We start from the raw sequence: 15,194 nt of genomic DNA, 5'->3' as shown, positions 1-15,194 counted from the left end.
GCTGAAAGGTTGTGGAGGAGGAAATGAAGCCTCCATTTCTGTGCTAGGTTTGTCGAGTCCATTCAGGTAGAAAGTGGCAAAGTCAGGCTTGGAAATGGGTTTTGTGACTCCATGTTTCTCGTCGTTCAGACCTGCCTTGGAGAACCATTCCCTCCACGTCTTCTCTCTGCGTTTTAGAGAACTTTAAAGTAGGCCACTTTAACGTGGCTTCTCCTACAAAGAGGTAAGAAGACCCAGCAGAAGGGCAGAAGAACTGGGAGTCTGGCCAGACCTCTGGATGAATGTCAGGGTTGTTGTTATACCCAGGACTATCTGTTGTCACCCTCTTGTCTCTGGACATAGTGACAAGGGACAAGGCAAAGACAGGGGGCCTGTGATCTTGTGGACATGTGGTGCACATGAGGAAGTAGAATGGGTGGTGTAGGATGACTGGCTATGGCTGTGGGCACACCCTAGTGGGACGTCGGGTTGGCAAGGTTCTGGCCAGAGTCAGAAGGGCCAGGACTCCACGTTCCTTCCTCCTGTGTTTGTATCACATGCAAACCAAAAATAAAATTCTAACCCCTCCAACCAACTGAATGGACCCCTCCTCTCAGCCCAAGGCATTCCAATGTTAACCTCAAATGCTAGTTCAGGCCATGATGGGACGTGGGGATCAGGAATGCCTCATTATACTCTCCTCCCGTTGGAATTCAGGCACAGCTGGCCAGCATTAACATTAAAACAGTGTTTAAGGCCAGGTGCGGTGGCTCATGCCTGTAATCCCAGCACTTTGGGAGGCCGAGGTGGGTGGATCACTTGAGGTCAGGAGTTCGAGACCAGCCTGGTCAGCATAGGGAAACCCTGTCTCTACTAAAAATACAAAAATTACTTGGCATGGTGACGCATACCTGTAATCGTAGCTACTTGGGAGGCTGAGGCAGGAGAATCACTTGAACCCAGGAGGTAGAGGTTGCAGTGAGCCAAGATCATGCCATTGCACTGCAGCCGGGGCAATAGAGCGAGACTCCATCTCAGAAAGCAAAAAACAAAAAAAACCCAAATCCTCTCTTCTCTCAACATCCTCTCTACCATTTCTCTGGTCTACATAGAAAACTCTTTTGAAGAGCTAGTGTTTTGAGATAAGACTTGTGTTTTTGTTTTTGCATCTGAAGAATCCTGAATTATCAAACACCAGAAAAGCACAAACACAAAATAACTTGCTGAAAGGACTTTATTTGAGTTGAGTAAACAAGGTTGATGGCAAAGTATAGGACACACAACAGTTTCCTTCTAGGTCATAAAGCAAATTATGAATACATTTCTCTCTGTTCTCATCCCTCAGAGGCAGCAGAATCTGTGGTTAACACCCGCGACAGTGCAGGTCCCATGGAAATATTCTGTTGAAAAACAGGACCTTCTGCAATGGCAAGTGAAACTCCTTGCTGAGCCTGGGGACAGAGAGAGAGAGAGCATCAGAAATTGAGTACCAGGGTCAGCAGCAGGCAGTAAAGAGAATCTTCGGGAAGTTGCATGCTTGCCGACATGTAATGCTGGCTGCATTACAGCCAATAGCATGATTGTACCATCAATAGATACACAGAGGAGTGTTGGTCACACACAGGATTAGAGACCCATTCTGATATGCTGCACTTATCTGCCCCTGCCATGTCACACACACACATCTGAATGCACCCATATGACTGTCTCCAGTTTCCAATGGTTCCTATAAAAGTCAGATTAAAAAACATGCCTTTAGCAGCTGGATATGGTGGCTTATGCCTGTAATCCCAGCACTTTGGGAGGCCAAGGTGGGTGTATCACAAGGTCAGGAGTTCAAGACTAGCCTGGCCAAGAGGTTGAAACCCTGTCTCTACTAAAAAAAAAAAAATACAAAATTTAGCCAGGCTTGGTGGCTGGTGCCTGTAATCCTGGTGACCTGGGAGGCTGAGGCAGAGGATTGCTTGAACCCAGGAGGCAGAGGTTGCAGTGAGCTGAGATAGTGACACTGCACTCCAGCCTGGGCGACAGAGAGAGACTCCATCAAACAAAACAAAACAAAACAAAGCAAAGCAAAACAAAACATTCCTTTAAAATTAGGCTCTCTTCCTTGAAGTAGAGACTCCTCAATACATTTCTACGTAGCAAAAAATTAGAAAATTTCATAGACTTATCGTAGAATTAAAAAATCTTTAGAGAAAAGTCATGCCTTGAGTATCACTGATTCCTCCTTTTCAGTACAAACATAAAGTAATTGAGGCCTGGGGAGGTGATCATCTAAGAGAAAGGGCCAGCTGTTGGATCTAATTCTAGAGGTTCCTGGTTTTCCTCTCTACACTCCTAGCTCTGCAATGCTGGTGTCTCTTACCCAAAGCTCTAAGACTTGAGCTTGCATCCCCTGCAAAGGAGATGGCAAAGTCCTGGTCATCTGCCCCACGCTGCTCCTGGGTATCAGCCTCATAAGCTCTGGCCTGGAGTGGCTCGTCCTCGGCTTGGAGTGGCTCAGCCTTGGCCTGGAGGGCCACGAGGAGAACAGCAGCGAGGAGGGTGAGGGTTCTCATGGCTAGGGTCACTGGAGGAGAGAGAGCAGGAGGAGATGTGTAGGGAGTGAGGAGCAGCCTTGATTTATAGGTCTGCTGGGAGAAGGCTCAGGGGCAGTTGCTGCGGTGAGATGGGGTGTGCATGGGATTGGGGAGCAGAAGAGCTACCCTTGCCCTCCAGGTCCCTTTGATGCTCTTTTGTTCTCCAAGCTTCATTGTAGTGTGAGGCTGTTTATTGAGTGTCTGTTCTGGTCCCAGCTGATAGTGATGATAAGAACAGTGTTACATTTTCCTGTTTTCCATCTGCTGGAATATTTACTTCTTAATATTCAAAAAAGAAAAGAACAGTGCTTTCATTGAATAATTTCAGGAATCAAATGCCTCTTATTTTCTGAAGGTGGAACTGGCCACTCTCTGGAGGTCTAGACCTTGAGGCCAGAGCTGGAGCCCACTAGAGTAGAGAGTTAATTCATTGCAGGATTCAGGGGGCATTTCTGCCCTCATGAAGGAGGCTTTGAGATTATGGGGTGAGTAGGCTATTGTGGGGCACAGTGTGGAGAAGATAATGACCTTATCAGCCTATAAGGGAAAAGAACTCAGTGGGATACTAGGTAAAGAGTTAATAAAACTAAAGCCAAAAGATTTAGTTCAAGAAACCAATGTGATCTGAATGTATCGAGTAAAATATGTAGTAGGTATTTCTCTCCACTTTGAGAAATATCAAAACAACTGACATGCCCACAATCCCCCTCTGAAATTTTATTTTATTTTTAATTTTAGAAAATGTTAAATCACCCACAAGGACCATTCTGAGGGTAAAAGGAGTAATGAGCCTCCATCCTTGCCCCAGCCCTGCAGCTCTGCTCCAGGAAATCTCCACTTAAAAATTAAACACATTGGCTTGCACTTTGTTTTTTTCCCCCAATGCTGTAATTTGAATACTTTGTAGCTCAAAACATACAGAACTCTACCATTATTTTCATAGTCTCTTGTTTCTGGTCTTCTATTCAGGTGTTTTATCCATTTTGAGTTAAGTTTTGTATATGGCAAAAGAGAAGGGTCCAGTTTTATTGTTTTGCATGTGGAAACTGTATTCCCACCACCATTTATTGAAGAGACTCTCCTGTCCCCATTGTGGCTTCTTGATGCCCTTGTCAAAAGTTACTTCACCATATGTGTTTGGATTTATTTCTGGACTCTCAATTTTATTTTGCTGGTATGTGTCTGGTTTTATGCCAATACCATATTGTTTTGATCACTATAGCTTTGTAATATAATTTAAAACGAGGAATTGTGATGTCTTCAACTTTGGTTTTTTTTTTTAATCAGAATTGTTTTGTCTATTTGGGTTCTTTCACCATTTCATACAAATTTTAGGAATTTTTTTTTATTTCTGTGAAGAATGCCATGTGGATTTTGATAGGAATCGTGCTGAATCTGTATATTGTTTTGTTTGGGATAGACATTTTAACAATCTTAATTCTTCCAATTTCCAGCCCAGGATATCTTTCCATTTATTTTTACATTCTTTAATTTCTTTCACTGCTTTTTTTCTCATTTTCAGCACGTAGATCCTTCGCCTCCTTGTTTCTTCCTAGGTGTTTTATTTTTTGATGCTATTGTAAATGGAATTGTTTTCTTGATTTTTGTTTCAGCTTCGTTAGGGAATCTTTGCACATTTAAAAAATGCATTTGTTTTGTATTTATTTGAATTTTGCCTTCATTTACCCTGTAGGAGATGACCATTTAACTAAGATATAAATTTCTAATTAAACTTTCCCTTTCCAACCCGAACTGTAATTGTCCATTGTGAGTTATAGCTGTCCATGCCTCTTTCCCCAGCAGTTCAGGGGAAAGACAATAACTACTCTATCACCTGGAAATCCTGCCGTGGCGCTGTTGCTCAGATACCCTGATCCAGCCAAGAGAACAGGGTACTTCTGTAAACAAGTGATCTAATTTGTCTCGACTTAAAGGAGCATTTTGGAATTGTATGCTCTATCTTTGGAAACTAAGAAGTATTCCCAGCCTATTTTAGTTGAAATAGAAGATAACGCCGACCAATCCCCATGGACATTGGTAAATATTTAGACAGATGGGGTGCAGGAAGGCTTATCAGGATCCATATCACAGGTTGTAAAGTCACCACAGGCACCACGCCAACGGCCGGTCGGAACGCCTGGAAGTAAACAGAACTTTTAGATCTGTAGAACATCAAAGGGTGTCAGGGACAAGGGAACTTCACGTAGTTCCTTTCCCTCTCTCTACTTACCTTCCTGCCCCTAGGGTCACATACATGCAAATACTGAAGCACAAGCTCTGTTTTGAAGAGCCCATTACTCTAGGATCCAGCTTTCAATGATCATGCACAAAATCGAGGCAGGTATATCTCCCCCTTGTTTAGCCATCTGGCTCCTGCAAGAGAACTAACCTCCCTACCGTGACCCGCAGTCACGAGGACCTCATCTCTGCTAACTGCCTTTCTTGAGTTAACCCCACCCCACTCCCACATGGAAGCCCTAATAAGAAGCGAGCATCTTGGAGATGCCACCGAGATGAAGTTGACTTAGGCCAAGGGCTGTCTCTCGTCTCCTCAGTGGCTCCAGCATGCCTCCACACTGTGATGTCCTCACACATCAGACGCTGACCTAGCAGAGCCCACACTATCTTCCAGTAAAGAAGAACCTGCCCTAACAGAGAATTGGGCGCACTGCACTGCAGTAGCACCTTAAGGACAGCAGGTGGCACTCCTGCCCTTAAATGGTAATTTACCCAAGAGGGACTTCAAAAGGGACCCCTGTAAAGTGCTGTTCAGCAAACACATTGCTTTCTTCTGCACCCCAAAGTGTACATATCACAACATTAGTTCAGAGGGCACAGAATACGCTGCTGCTGGCTCCGTGTCAGCGGTAGCTGCTGGCCCTGGAAGGCTGGCCTGCCCCGTCTCTAACCTAGTGTCGTAATGTCGTTCCCACTCGTGCTGGCTGTGGTGCTGAGGATCTGAGTCTGGGGGCCTCTGCCCTTTCTCCTGGGTGGCAATGCTCCTGTCCCTGCGTCCTTCCCAGTCTGTGATGGGGACTCGACTGCCAGGGCAGGTCAGGTTCTCAGTCTGTGCTGAGGTCTCACCTGGGCCTTGCCTCTGTCTCCCCCAGGTGGCTCCCAAGCCCTAATTAGAACAGAGTGAGTCTGTGTCTTGTGGTCCCTTTCACCTTTCTTTCTGGGCTGCACCAGAACCTTGGCAGAACTCAGTGGTTTAAGCAAAAAATGGTGCCACATCTAAAAGTCTTTGCAACACTTTCACTTCCAGCCCCACTCACCCCGCGCTCAGCACAGTGTCCTGGACTTGCCACCAGCGTCAAGTCTGAGTGTAGACGCAGCGGAAACTGTTCCTTCATACACATGCAGTTAAACTTTCAGACACTCAACAAGAGCCTTGACACCCTCAAGCTGGGGTAAATATCCTGGGGAAGCTGTGCGTGGGGGTGCAGGTGTGGGTGTGAGAGGAGAGAGGCCTTCGGCAGCAGCAAGGATATTCCCACACTCCCTGAGGCTGTCTGGTCACCCCAGCAGACACAGTGAGTGTGGACTTTGGGCAGGGCCCTGGAACATGGTTTTGACCCCGTGTGGAAGGGCAGTTGTGGAACACAGTGTGCGTGTTAGCGTGGGGTAGGGCGGGGGCTGCGTGGGGGTGAGCCCTGAGAACTGTCCATCTCTCAGCTCCTGAGAGTGCACCGCCCTGTCCTTCCCCTCAGCCTTTTGTCTCCCTCCCTGCAGGGAGGGTCCTGGTGCTGCCTGTGCCACACAGCAACTCCCGGGCCTGCAGATCCAGCTGGGACAGGCAGGAGCTCCAAGTCCCCTGCTGTTTGTCTGCCTTTCCCAGCTGCCTCTCACAAGCTGTCTATGTGTCTAGTGTTGTTGCCTGCAGCAATTTTTACAAATGACTATGAAAGAATAACTCTCTTGGGCTGTTTTAAAATGTGATCCCAATTCTTGGACTCTTCTCCCACAGAAAGGGAGGTTTACTTCTTTCCTGTTGGATCTAGGTAGGGTGACATCTTCACCAACAGAATGCACCTGACTTAGCACCATGTCGTTTGCTGGGCCCAGGTGCTAAGAAACTGGTATTTTTCACTTTCACCATCTTGGATGGTGCTGTAGTCTGAATATTTTTGTCCCTCTGAAATTCCTGTATTGAAATATTAAACCACCAGGTGACAGCACTAACAGGTGGTGCCTTTGGGGAGGCAGGAGGTCCAGAGGGCACCCTGTGAATTGGACTAGTGCCCTTATAGAAGAGACCCCAGAGAGCTCCTTCATTCCTTCCATCAGGTGAGGACACAGTGGGCAGGTGCCATCCATGAATGAAAAAGCTGGTCCTCAGCAGACACCAAGTCTGCGGCCGCCTTCATTTGGACTTCTCAACCTCTAGAGTACTGGAAAATATATCTGTTGTTCATAAGCAACTCAGTTTATGGCCTTTTTTAAAAATAGCAGCTCAAATGGACTAAGAGGGCTGGTCACTTGAGGGCGCAGACACCGTGCTTTGAGGAAGCCTCAGCCTCGCACAGGAAGATGAACTGAGGGCACTTGCAAGGGTGAGCTAGAGAACACAGAACAGCCAGCTTTCTGGGAAAAACCAAAACCCTGATTTACAGTGTTTGTAAATTTCTGTGGTTAGAATCCTCCCAGCTCTGGACAGTTTGAAAAATGTCACACGAACCACCTCTCTCACGAGCCGGCGTGATCTGGCCCCGGCACATCACAAGGTCCCATCCCTCAGCCCTGTGAGAGCTCCCAGCTGAACCAGCACTGTCTGCCACCTGTGTGCGAGTGTCTCAGCCCTGAGCTCTTCAGATCCCAGCAGAACCTCTCCTCTGATGCCCGTGGAAGGAGCCAGGCCCAAATTGCCAAGGTATGAGTGAAGACCTGATTGTGCTGTTTCAATCCACTCTGTTTGGGACATCTTTTCACACAGCAGTAGGTGACCAGAGGGCATTGTCACAGTCTTGGTGAGAAGTTGGACTTGTGCATTTTTGCGTGTGTAAACTTCTGCTTCTCTAAAATATTGGTGAAGTAGGACTGAATCCTCTCACGTTATTCCCAAAGTGTCACAAAGAGCCCATGGTGGTGGGAGCATGAGATTGTGGACTGTTTGGAGTGACCGAAGAACCTCTCACCCATTCTTAGTTTAAATTCTTCCTGCTGGGAGCAGGGGTGGTGTGGGAGCCAGGTGGAATCTCAACCTCTGCCCTCAGTAACAGACTCAGAGGAGGCCACAGGACTCGGGAGTTGGCTGGAACAACAGGGAAAGAAGTGGGGATTTTCTCTAGGAGATTAGCTACGAAGGGCACAGAGAGATGACCATGAATGACATGGCTGTCACCTGGGGAGAGATCCCAAATTAAGATCAAGAGAAACAAAGGGGAAAAAAGGTGAAGACAACAAAGTAACTCATGCTTTGAGTCCTTGGACCAAGCATTTCCTAAAGCCAGAATTCCTAGGTATGGGAGTGAAAATGTTGACTCAGGGCTGGGCAAGGTAGCTCAGCTTGCAGTCTCAGCACTTTGGGAGGCTGAGGAGGAAGAATTGCTTAAGGCCAGGATTTTGAGAGCAGCTTGGGCAACATAGCAAGACCCCTGCCTGTTAAAAAACATGGTGACTCAGCTTGACATGATTTCTAACGTTTTACTCCAAGAAGCCACTAAGACGCCTGAAAAGGATCAAAAATACCAAACTCGGAGAACCTGAGGCAAAGATGGTGCAGTGCACAAGGACAGGAGATGAGAGCGGATGACAAGTGTCCTGGGGCAGCTTGAGAGCAGATGACAGGTGTCCCAGGAGCAGCTTGGGTATCAGGCTCCCTGGTGATTCCCATGCACAGCCCCGGGGAGAACAGCCTTATTGATGCTGATCAGCAGGGAAGGAGGGAGGGCTACGTGAGAGGGTGGAAGGATAGCGGGTGAGTCAGGGATGGGGAGCTTCATAGTTGATGTTCAGAAATGGAGGAATTCCAGGTAGTGGCAGGAGCTAGTGGGTGGTCATGGGGTGGAGGCCTGGGACAAAGAGTGGGTGGGGTCACTGTCATCCAGGAGGACAAAGCACTGAGAGGCTGGGAGGGTGACCGGCCAGGTAACATTACAGCGAAAGACCGTTTCCCATAATCTTAAGTTTCTTAGTGAGTTGAGTGGCTTTGAGCAGCAAAGGGAAAAAGTACATAGGTTTAGGAAAGAGAATAAGTAGTTATCTGATGTCTTCCATTCTGGTCCTGCTTGTAAGGAGAGTTCAAGTTCTCAAACAAACAGAAAAGAAAAAAATGCCAATGTCTTGTATTAAAAAAAATTCACCAGGCTTTTAAGAAATGTCAAGGGAGTGTTTATTGAAGACTGTTGAAATAAGAGTCAAAACGCTGCAATAGGGTGAGCCGTTGAACTCAACTGTCCTGAAGCCCAAGGCAGGAATATGTAGGCCTTAGGTTAAGCTCGTGGAAAAGTTCTGGTGGTTGTTGGTGGGGAAGTTGAGCAGTGTGATTGGGCAATCTGTGTTTGCTAATTTATTAGGAGATAGGCTCCTATCTTCCCACAGAGACAAGGCTGCTATCCCCTTGGGTAATTACATTTATAGGGATGAGGCATCTGACTTACTCTTTATTGTTCTACCACTCAAGTGATTCAAGGTAGAAAATGTCTGTACGTCATCAGTAAACATAGAGGGCATCCAAATGAATGTTTCTGGGTCTCACTTGAGGCCGAGCAAGTTGCCCTGGTTGTTTGGAGACCCTCACACCTCTCCCTGCATTCTCTGTCCCTAGAGTTTGCAGCTGTCATCGCCCACCCTAGACTGCAGTAGCAGAAGCCACATGTGGTGCTCCCAGTGTGCCTTTATCCACACAGAGGAGCATGGAGGCTCCGTCCTGGTCTGGCCCTTTCCCTTGGATTGATGGATGCTTCTCAGCACATCAACCTGAATTCTACTCCATTCTTCTCTGTTGCAACAGCAATTCCTCTTAATTCAATGGAGGTTGACCTCCTCCTGCACAGCTCTTGCCCTGATTCTATGTTCTCTATCTAATTTTCTGCTTTAATCATTCTTTTACTCTATTGAAAGTTTAAACATCTTTATGTTTCAGTTTAAAATTCACCATGAAATCTATCCTTGGCATTCCAAGACAGAATGGTCTTTTCCTTCTTCCAAAAGTCCTAATGCTTCGTTAAACCACATTTTACCCATCATAGTCTCCTATATTTTTGTCTTTTTAATTAGTTTTAATTAGTTTTTTTTAAGGAATGCTGTCACATGGACTAGACACCCGGGCTGCTTTACCTCTATAGGCTTCTGTATCTTTTTTGTAAGCTGTTTAGGAAAAACAATGCAATTTTGTATCAATATAAATTTTGAGTACAATTAATTCATTTAGTTGAAATTAATTTATTGATCATGTGCAATGTGTTAGGTGGTCATCTATGCACTGTGGTAAGATGATGAGGAAAACATGCAGCTTCCCTCCCAGTGTTGGGAGACAAATGCTCCAGAGAGTAAATGAAATGCTCAGATGTGAGATAGCTTACAATTCTACAGTTAAAAATAAAGAGAAGAGGGGGATAGAGGTCGCCAGGGGGAACTAGTTGCAATTTAAAATTAAGAAATCAACAAAGCCCTCAGTGACAAAGGGAAGTTCTAGCAGAGACCCCAGGATCTAGGGCGCAAGCCAGCTGGACTTCTGGGAAGTGCAGAAACCGCATGATGGAGTCAGCCCGACTCAGTGGACGGTTAGGAGCAATATGCAGAGTTACAGCAAGAACCGCGTGACTGCAAGTCAGTGGCGGTTACAGGAACCCAAGGAAGACCGTCTGCCTTTCACATCCTGAAACCCAAAATGTCACCTTCACCTTCGATACAAGGGGAAGACCTTGGACCATTTCTTTGTCAATCACAGACCCACTGTGTCTTCCCTGGGACCTGTATTGGGTTCCCCAGCTGTGAAGTGTCTCAGTGGGGTGCCTGGACCCCTGAGCTGCCTCTTCAGACAGGCAGAGCGTCAGTCTGGGGCTGACACCTGCTCAGAATCTGCGTGGGGTGGATGTGGAGAACACCTGCTTCCTTCTCCTGGGCTCTGGTTGGTGTTGGTGGTCACAGCTGTGTCTTGGCCCACAGATTGTTTTGGTCAAGAATGGGGAATAATCCTACTAGAATCACTGTCCCTTTCTTTGCAAACTATAGTTTCTCTGTCACTCTTGGAAGTTTTGGGGGCATTCTATGAATGATCCTCCAGATAAGAGGAGCCAAGGCTTGAACAGAGAAGTTAGTTTTTCCAGCATGTGTAGTGGATTCATAAAGTGGAACTGCTGGATCCAAAATATAAGAAATCTGTGGCTCAAGCTGGTCTTGTCCCTGGAGTTTTGTGGTCATGTCCTCATAGGCCGTTGACAAGACATCCTCAACTATTGTTAAAGTACAGTGGGTTTCTAGGGTAGGGACAGAGAGGAGAGATAGGAAGAAGGGTCACATCACACCCCAGCAAGATGTCAGCCTGGACCTCAGGGACACCGGGGTTAGGCAGCGACCCTGTCTTCTTGGAGGGGAGGAGGAAGACAGGCTCAGGAAGGTACAGACCCCACGTGTGCTGTGCCTGGTGGGGAGGCTGCAGTTGGAGGCCGGACAGCAGGGGGCGCTGTGGCCTTCCCGGCAAATGCTCTGAGCATCTCAGAGCGCGCTTCTGGTTCATTCCCTTTCCCTAGACTTGGTTTCTTGCTCACTCACTGATGTGCAGGATGTTCTGGTTATCAGAGCCTCAGCCTGCTGCAACAACAGGAATGTAAGATTTCTGGTGAAGCTGTATTTTCCAAGCAGAATTAGGTTCTCAGCGGCTTTAAGGCAACCCAAGAGAGTGCACGTTGCAAAGTGCAGTGGAGAATTTGTGCGTGTGGGTTTTCTGGGTGTGAAGACGACTTTATGGGTGTGAAATGCAGGTCTTAGTAGACGTGGCTGGAGGGTGCTCTTAATGAGGACATCTCTGTGTGGGCTGCTGTGCTTTCTGTTCCATGCATCCCGCCTTTGCTAACAACCCATTTCCCTCTTAATGAAAGTTGTTTCAGTGGATCTCCTGTAACCCTAGGTCTTAAAAGGCAAATGTGTGACCTGAACACGTTCGATAAAACTCCAATATTTTGACACAGAGGATGGTGGTTTTTCCCGAGAAGTAGTGAGGTTGTGAGTAGCTAAACTGGAAGCTGACGTTGATTCTTTTGCCTAGCATATGAGAATTGTCTTTGAGAGTGAATGCATTCAAAATGAGGCAGAATGAAAAGACAGAGCAGTGGATGGTGAGATCAGTGGCATCATTTATGCCTTCGTTTCAATTTGTGTCTGAAGCCATGGCTCCTCCTTAAAAATTCTAGATTTTGAAACTTTAATTTGTTGCAAAATATTGATGTAGGATTCTGGCAGTTGCTTACTAGTGTCTTGACACAGACACATATCAAAGTTTAAAGAGGTGTAAACAAAGAAGTCTTGTTATGAGATATTTATTTAGGATCAAGAAAGATGTTAAGGACAAAGTATAGGAGAAACAACCATTTCCTGTAGCTCTGAAAGCAAATTGTGAGCTCATTTTTCGCTATTCTGCAAGTTCAGCTGCAGAAGCATGTGAAGCTCACACCACCGACAATGACGTTCCCAGCACGACATTCTCTTGGACAGCAGAACGTTAATCTACAAGCGTGCAGTGCAGCAGTATGTGAAGCTCATACCACCGATGACGCAGTTCCCAACGCGAAGTTCTGTCCGCTGGCAGAATACTAATCTGCAAGAGCAGACCATGCCCCTTGTTGAGCCTGGGAACACAGAGACAGCATGAGAAATTGAGCACCAAGGTCAGCAGTGGGTGGTAAAGGGAAACTTGGAGAAGTCACATGCTGGCTGACAGGTGATGTTGGCTGCGTTAGGGCTGGTAGCATGAACAACCTCAGTCAATAGGAATAAATACACAGAGCAGTGCTGGTCACACAGGATTTGAGACTCATTCTCATTTGCTCTCATTTCTGTGCTTCTGCCCCATCACACACACACACCTGAACATACTCTTAAGCCCATCTCCAGATTTTAAAAGTTCCTCTATAGGCAGAATAAAATATTCGCCCTATAATATGTACTTGTTTAGATCCAGAAAGAACTAGTCAATGTGTCTCTCCATATCTTAACCCTAGCGAATTTTATAGACATATCTTGGAATCAAGTCTTTGGAGAAAGAAGACTACTTACATTTGTTCGTCTCTCTATTCAGTTTGGAGATAAGAAAATCAAGGCCCAGAGATGCTAAGAAAAGCCACCTAAGTGACATCCACCATTGAGACGTGATTCCAGAGCCCGTCCCCCATCCGTCCCTCTAGACTCTGTAGCTTTTTTGTGCTGGCCTCTCTCACCTGAAACCTGAAGAGCAGAGCTTTTGTCCCATGCAAAGGAAATAGATATGTCCTGGTCATCCGCCCCACGCTGCTCCTGGCCTGCAGCCTCATCGCCTCTTGCCTGGAGTGGGCCTGCCCGGGCCTGGAGGGCTACGAAGAGAATGGCAGCGAGGAGGGTGATAATCCTCATGGCTGCGGTGACCTGGAGGAGGGAGAGCAGGAGCAGCTGTGTGGGGAGGGAGAAGCCAGCTTGGATTTGTAGCTTTGCTGGGAGAAGGCTCAGAGACAAGAAACCTTTGGCCTTCTGAGTGAGAGGAGGTGTGCATTTCATTAGAGAGGATGCCGGCTTCTATTGGCCTTGACGTCCCTGGAATGCTCCTCTGCTCTCCCAGCTTTCTTCATAGGAAGCTCTATGTTTAGTGTCTGTGCTAGGTTGAAGTTGATGGTGATGATGAGGACCCTGGCATTTTTTCCTTTTTTCAGGAAATACCTAATATTTCCTGGCTAAATATTTAATATTCTAAAAAGAATGGAAGCAGTGCTTTCATTCAATAATTTAAGAGAGCAAATGCCTCTTATTTCCTGATAATGGGCCCTACTATTCTCTTCAGGTCTAAACACTGGTGCCAGACCTGAATGCCAGTGGAGTAGAGAGTAACTCATTGCAGGCTTCAAGGTCTTTATACCCTCATGAAGGAGTGACTGAGATTATGGGGTGAGTAGTCTCCTGTAGGGGCCAGAGTGAAGAGGACAATGACCTTATCAGGCTGCAGTGAAATGAGCTCAGCGAGACAGAGAGAGTTGTGTAAGGTTCGTGAGTTGCTATTCGCATACACGTGGTCCTTTCTCTCACAGCATGTAAAAAATCAGCTCAACATGGATTGAAGACTCAACATACACCTGAAAAGAGCTGAAACCATAAAACTACGAGAAGCACATACAAAGATAAAGCTTTTGACAGTGATGTGAGTAATGATTTATTGGCTATGACACCAAAGAGACAGGCAATAAACAAATGGGAAAATAGACAAGCGGGGCTGCATTGAACGCTAAAGCATCTTCATAGCCAAGGAAACAATCAACTGAGTGAAATGGCAACCCAGAAAGTGAGAGAAAATGTTTGCAAAGCCTACGTGGTAGAAGGGGTAAATATCCGAATACATAAGGAAGTCAAACAACTCAATAGCAAAAAACAAACAACCTGATTGAAAAACAGACCTGGGACCTGCAGAGGCTTCTCTCACAATAAAATAATGTTTTAAGAAGCTATGATCATCTTTATTGGACATGTCAGGTAGGACACGTGTATTTGGAAGGAAACTTTTTGAGTTTTCCTATTAGCTTAGCTGGTAGCCGTTACCCCCAGCAGCCACCAGACACCCAGATAGAAGTTCACAGCAGGGGCTCCACCCGCTGGGCCCCTCTGGGGTGGCCCTAGAGTCAGAGGTCAGACTGGGGGCACGGCTTCAATATTGAAACCTCAATGTGAAAGTTTAAGTTTTGTGTTACTTACAGATCCTCAAGCTAGGCAGGGTGAGCAGAGAGGGTAGACAGCAGTCGTCTTTTCCAGGTCTTATGTAGCAAGAGCAGCCGTGCACACAGAGGAGAGGACTTCCCTATTTAACGGTCTTTTGGGATCAGGTGTCCTAATTTTTCGGGGTTACTTTCTATTGGGTTCTTTAAATAACTGTTAACAAGGACAGTTGAGAAATTTGGCAGAAAGCTGGAGTTCAAGCAGGAGTCCACAGAGGGACCAACCCCTCGTCTACTTTGGTCAGCTCTGGCCAGGCCCAGGCAGCAACCAACTATGGATTCTTCATGACTCCTAAGACAATTGACCCCATGAAGCCTATACTGGTGGCTGAGGCCTAACTACCTGGACCGAGGGAATATTTAAAGCCACCAGGAAAGCCTGGCCTGCATATTGTTGTATACACCTTGCGAGGAGACTAGGATCAGAATGCCACCCACACACATGAGGATTTGGAATCTGGTCTGAACTGACCTCCCTAGGCCCGGGGGTCTAACCATAAAAGCAAATCCAAGCCATTCAGACAAGTAAGGTTGGGGAACACCTGGGTGAGACTGAATACCGCCTGGGCTTTTGTTGCTGGATGGGGCAGGTTGGAGGCTCCCGAGGAAAGGACGCACATATAGCATGTGGTTCCCTAGAGGGGACAATCACCTTTTTGCTTGGTCTTAGATGGTTCAAGCCTAAATGATTGTCTAGGCCATCCAGCCCAAGGACTCATCAAATGATTGCGTGACACCTAAT

At 46.6% G+C, this 15,194-nt stretch overlaps 2 protein-coding genes across 3 annotated transcripts; both read right to left on the bottom strand.

Moving 5' to 3' along the window:
* Positions 1–1,195: 1,195 nt before the first annotated feature.
* DEFA6 (defensin alpha 6) lies at positions 1,196–2,576 on the bottom strand. Its single transcript, XM_003271415.3, has 2 exons — positions 2,348–2,576; positions 1,196–1,430 (listed from the first exon to the last, which is right to left on the bottom strand). Exons 1-2 carry the CDS (start codon positions 2,538–2,540, stop codon positions 1,321–1,323), a joined length of 303 nt encoding a protein of 100 aa, XP_003271463.2. The 5' UTR covers positions 2,541–2,576; the 3' UTR covers positions 1,196–1,320.
* A 9,448-nt stretch (positions 2,577–12,024) lies between these two features.
* Positions 12,025–14,511, bottom strand: DEFA4 (defensin alpha 4). 2 transcript variants are annotated; one of them, XM_004087960.2, is made up of 3 exons: positions 14,433–14,511; positions 12,938–13,121; positions 12,025–12,349 (listed from the first exon to the last, which is right to left on the bottom strand). In XM_004087960.2, the coding sequence occupies exons 2-3, from the start codon at positions 13,107–13,109 to the stop codon at positions 12,228–12,230; spliced, it is 294 nt and encodes a 97-aa protein (XP_004088008.1). In that variant the 5' UTR covers positions 13,110–13,121; positions 14,433–14,511; the 3' UTR covers positions 12,025–12,227. The 2 variants fall into 2 exon arrangements, with proteins under 2 accessions (XP_004088008.1, XP_030666082.1); XM_030810222.1 differs by lacking the exon at positions 14,433–14,511 and having other exon boundaries at positions 12,079–12,349; positions 12,938–13,139.
* Positions 14,512–15,194: the final 683 nt, after the last annotated feature.

The sequence above is a fragment of the Nomascus leucogenys genome, chromosome 4 (genome assembly GCF_006542625.1).
Source record: "Nomascus leucogenys isolate Asia chromosome 4, Asia_NLE_v1, whole genome shotgun sequence".
Lineage (NCBI taxonomy): Eukaryota > Metazoa > Chordata > Mammalia > Primates > Hylobatidae > Nomascus > Nomascus leucogenys.
Note: the sequence above shows the minus strand (reverse complement) of the source record. Positions and strands in the feature narration are given on the sequence as shown.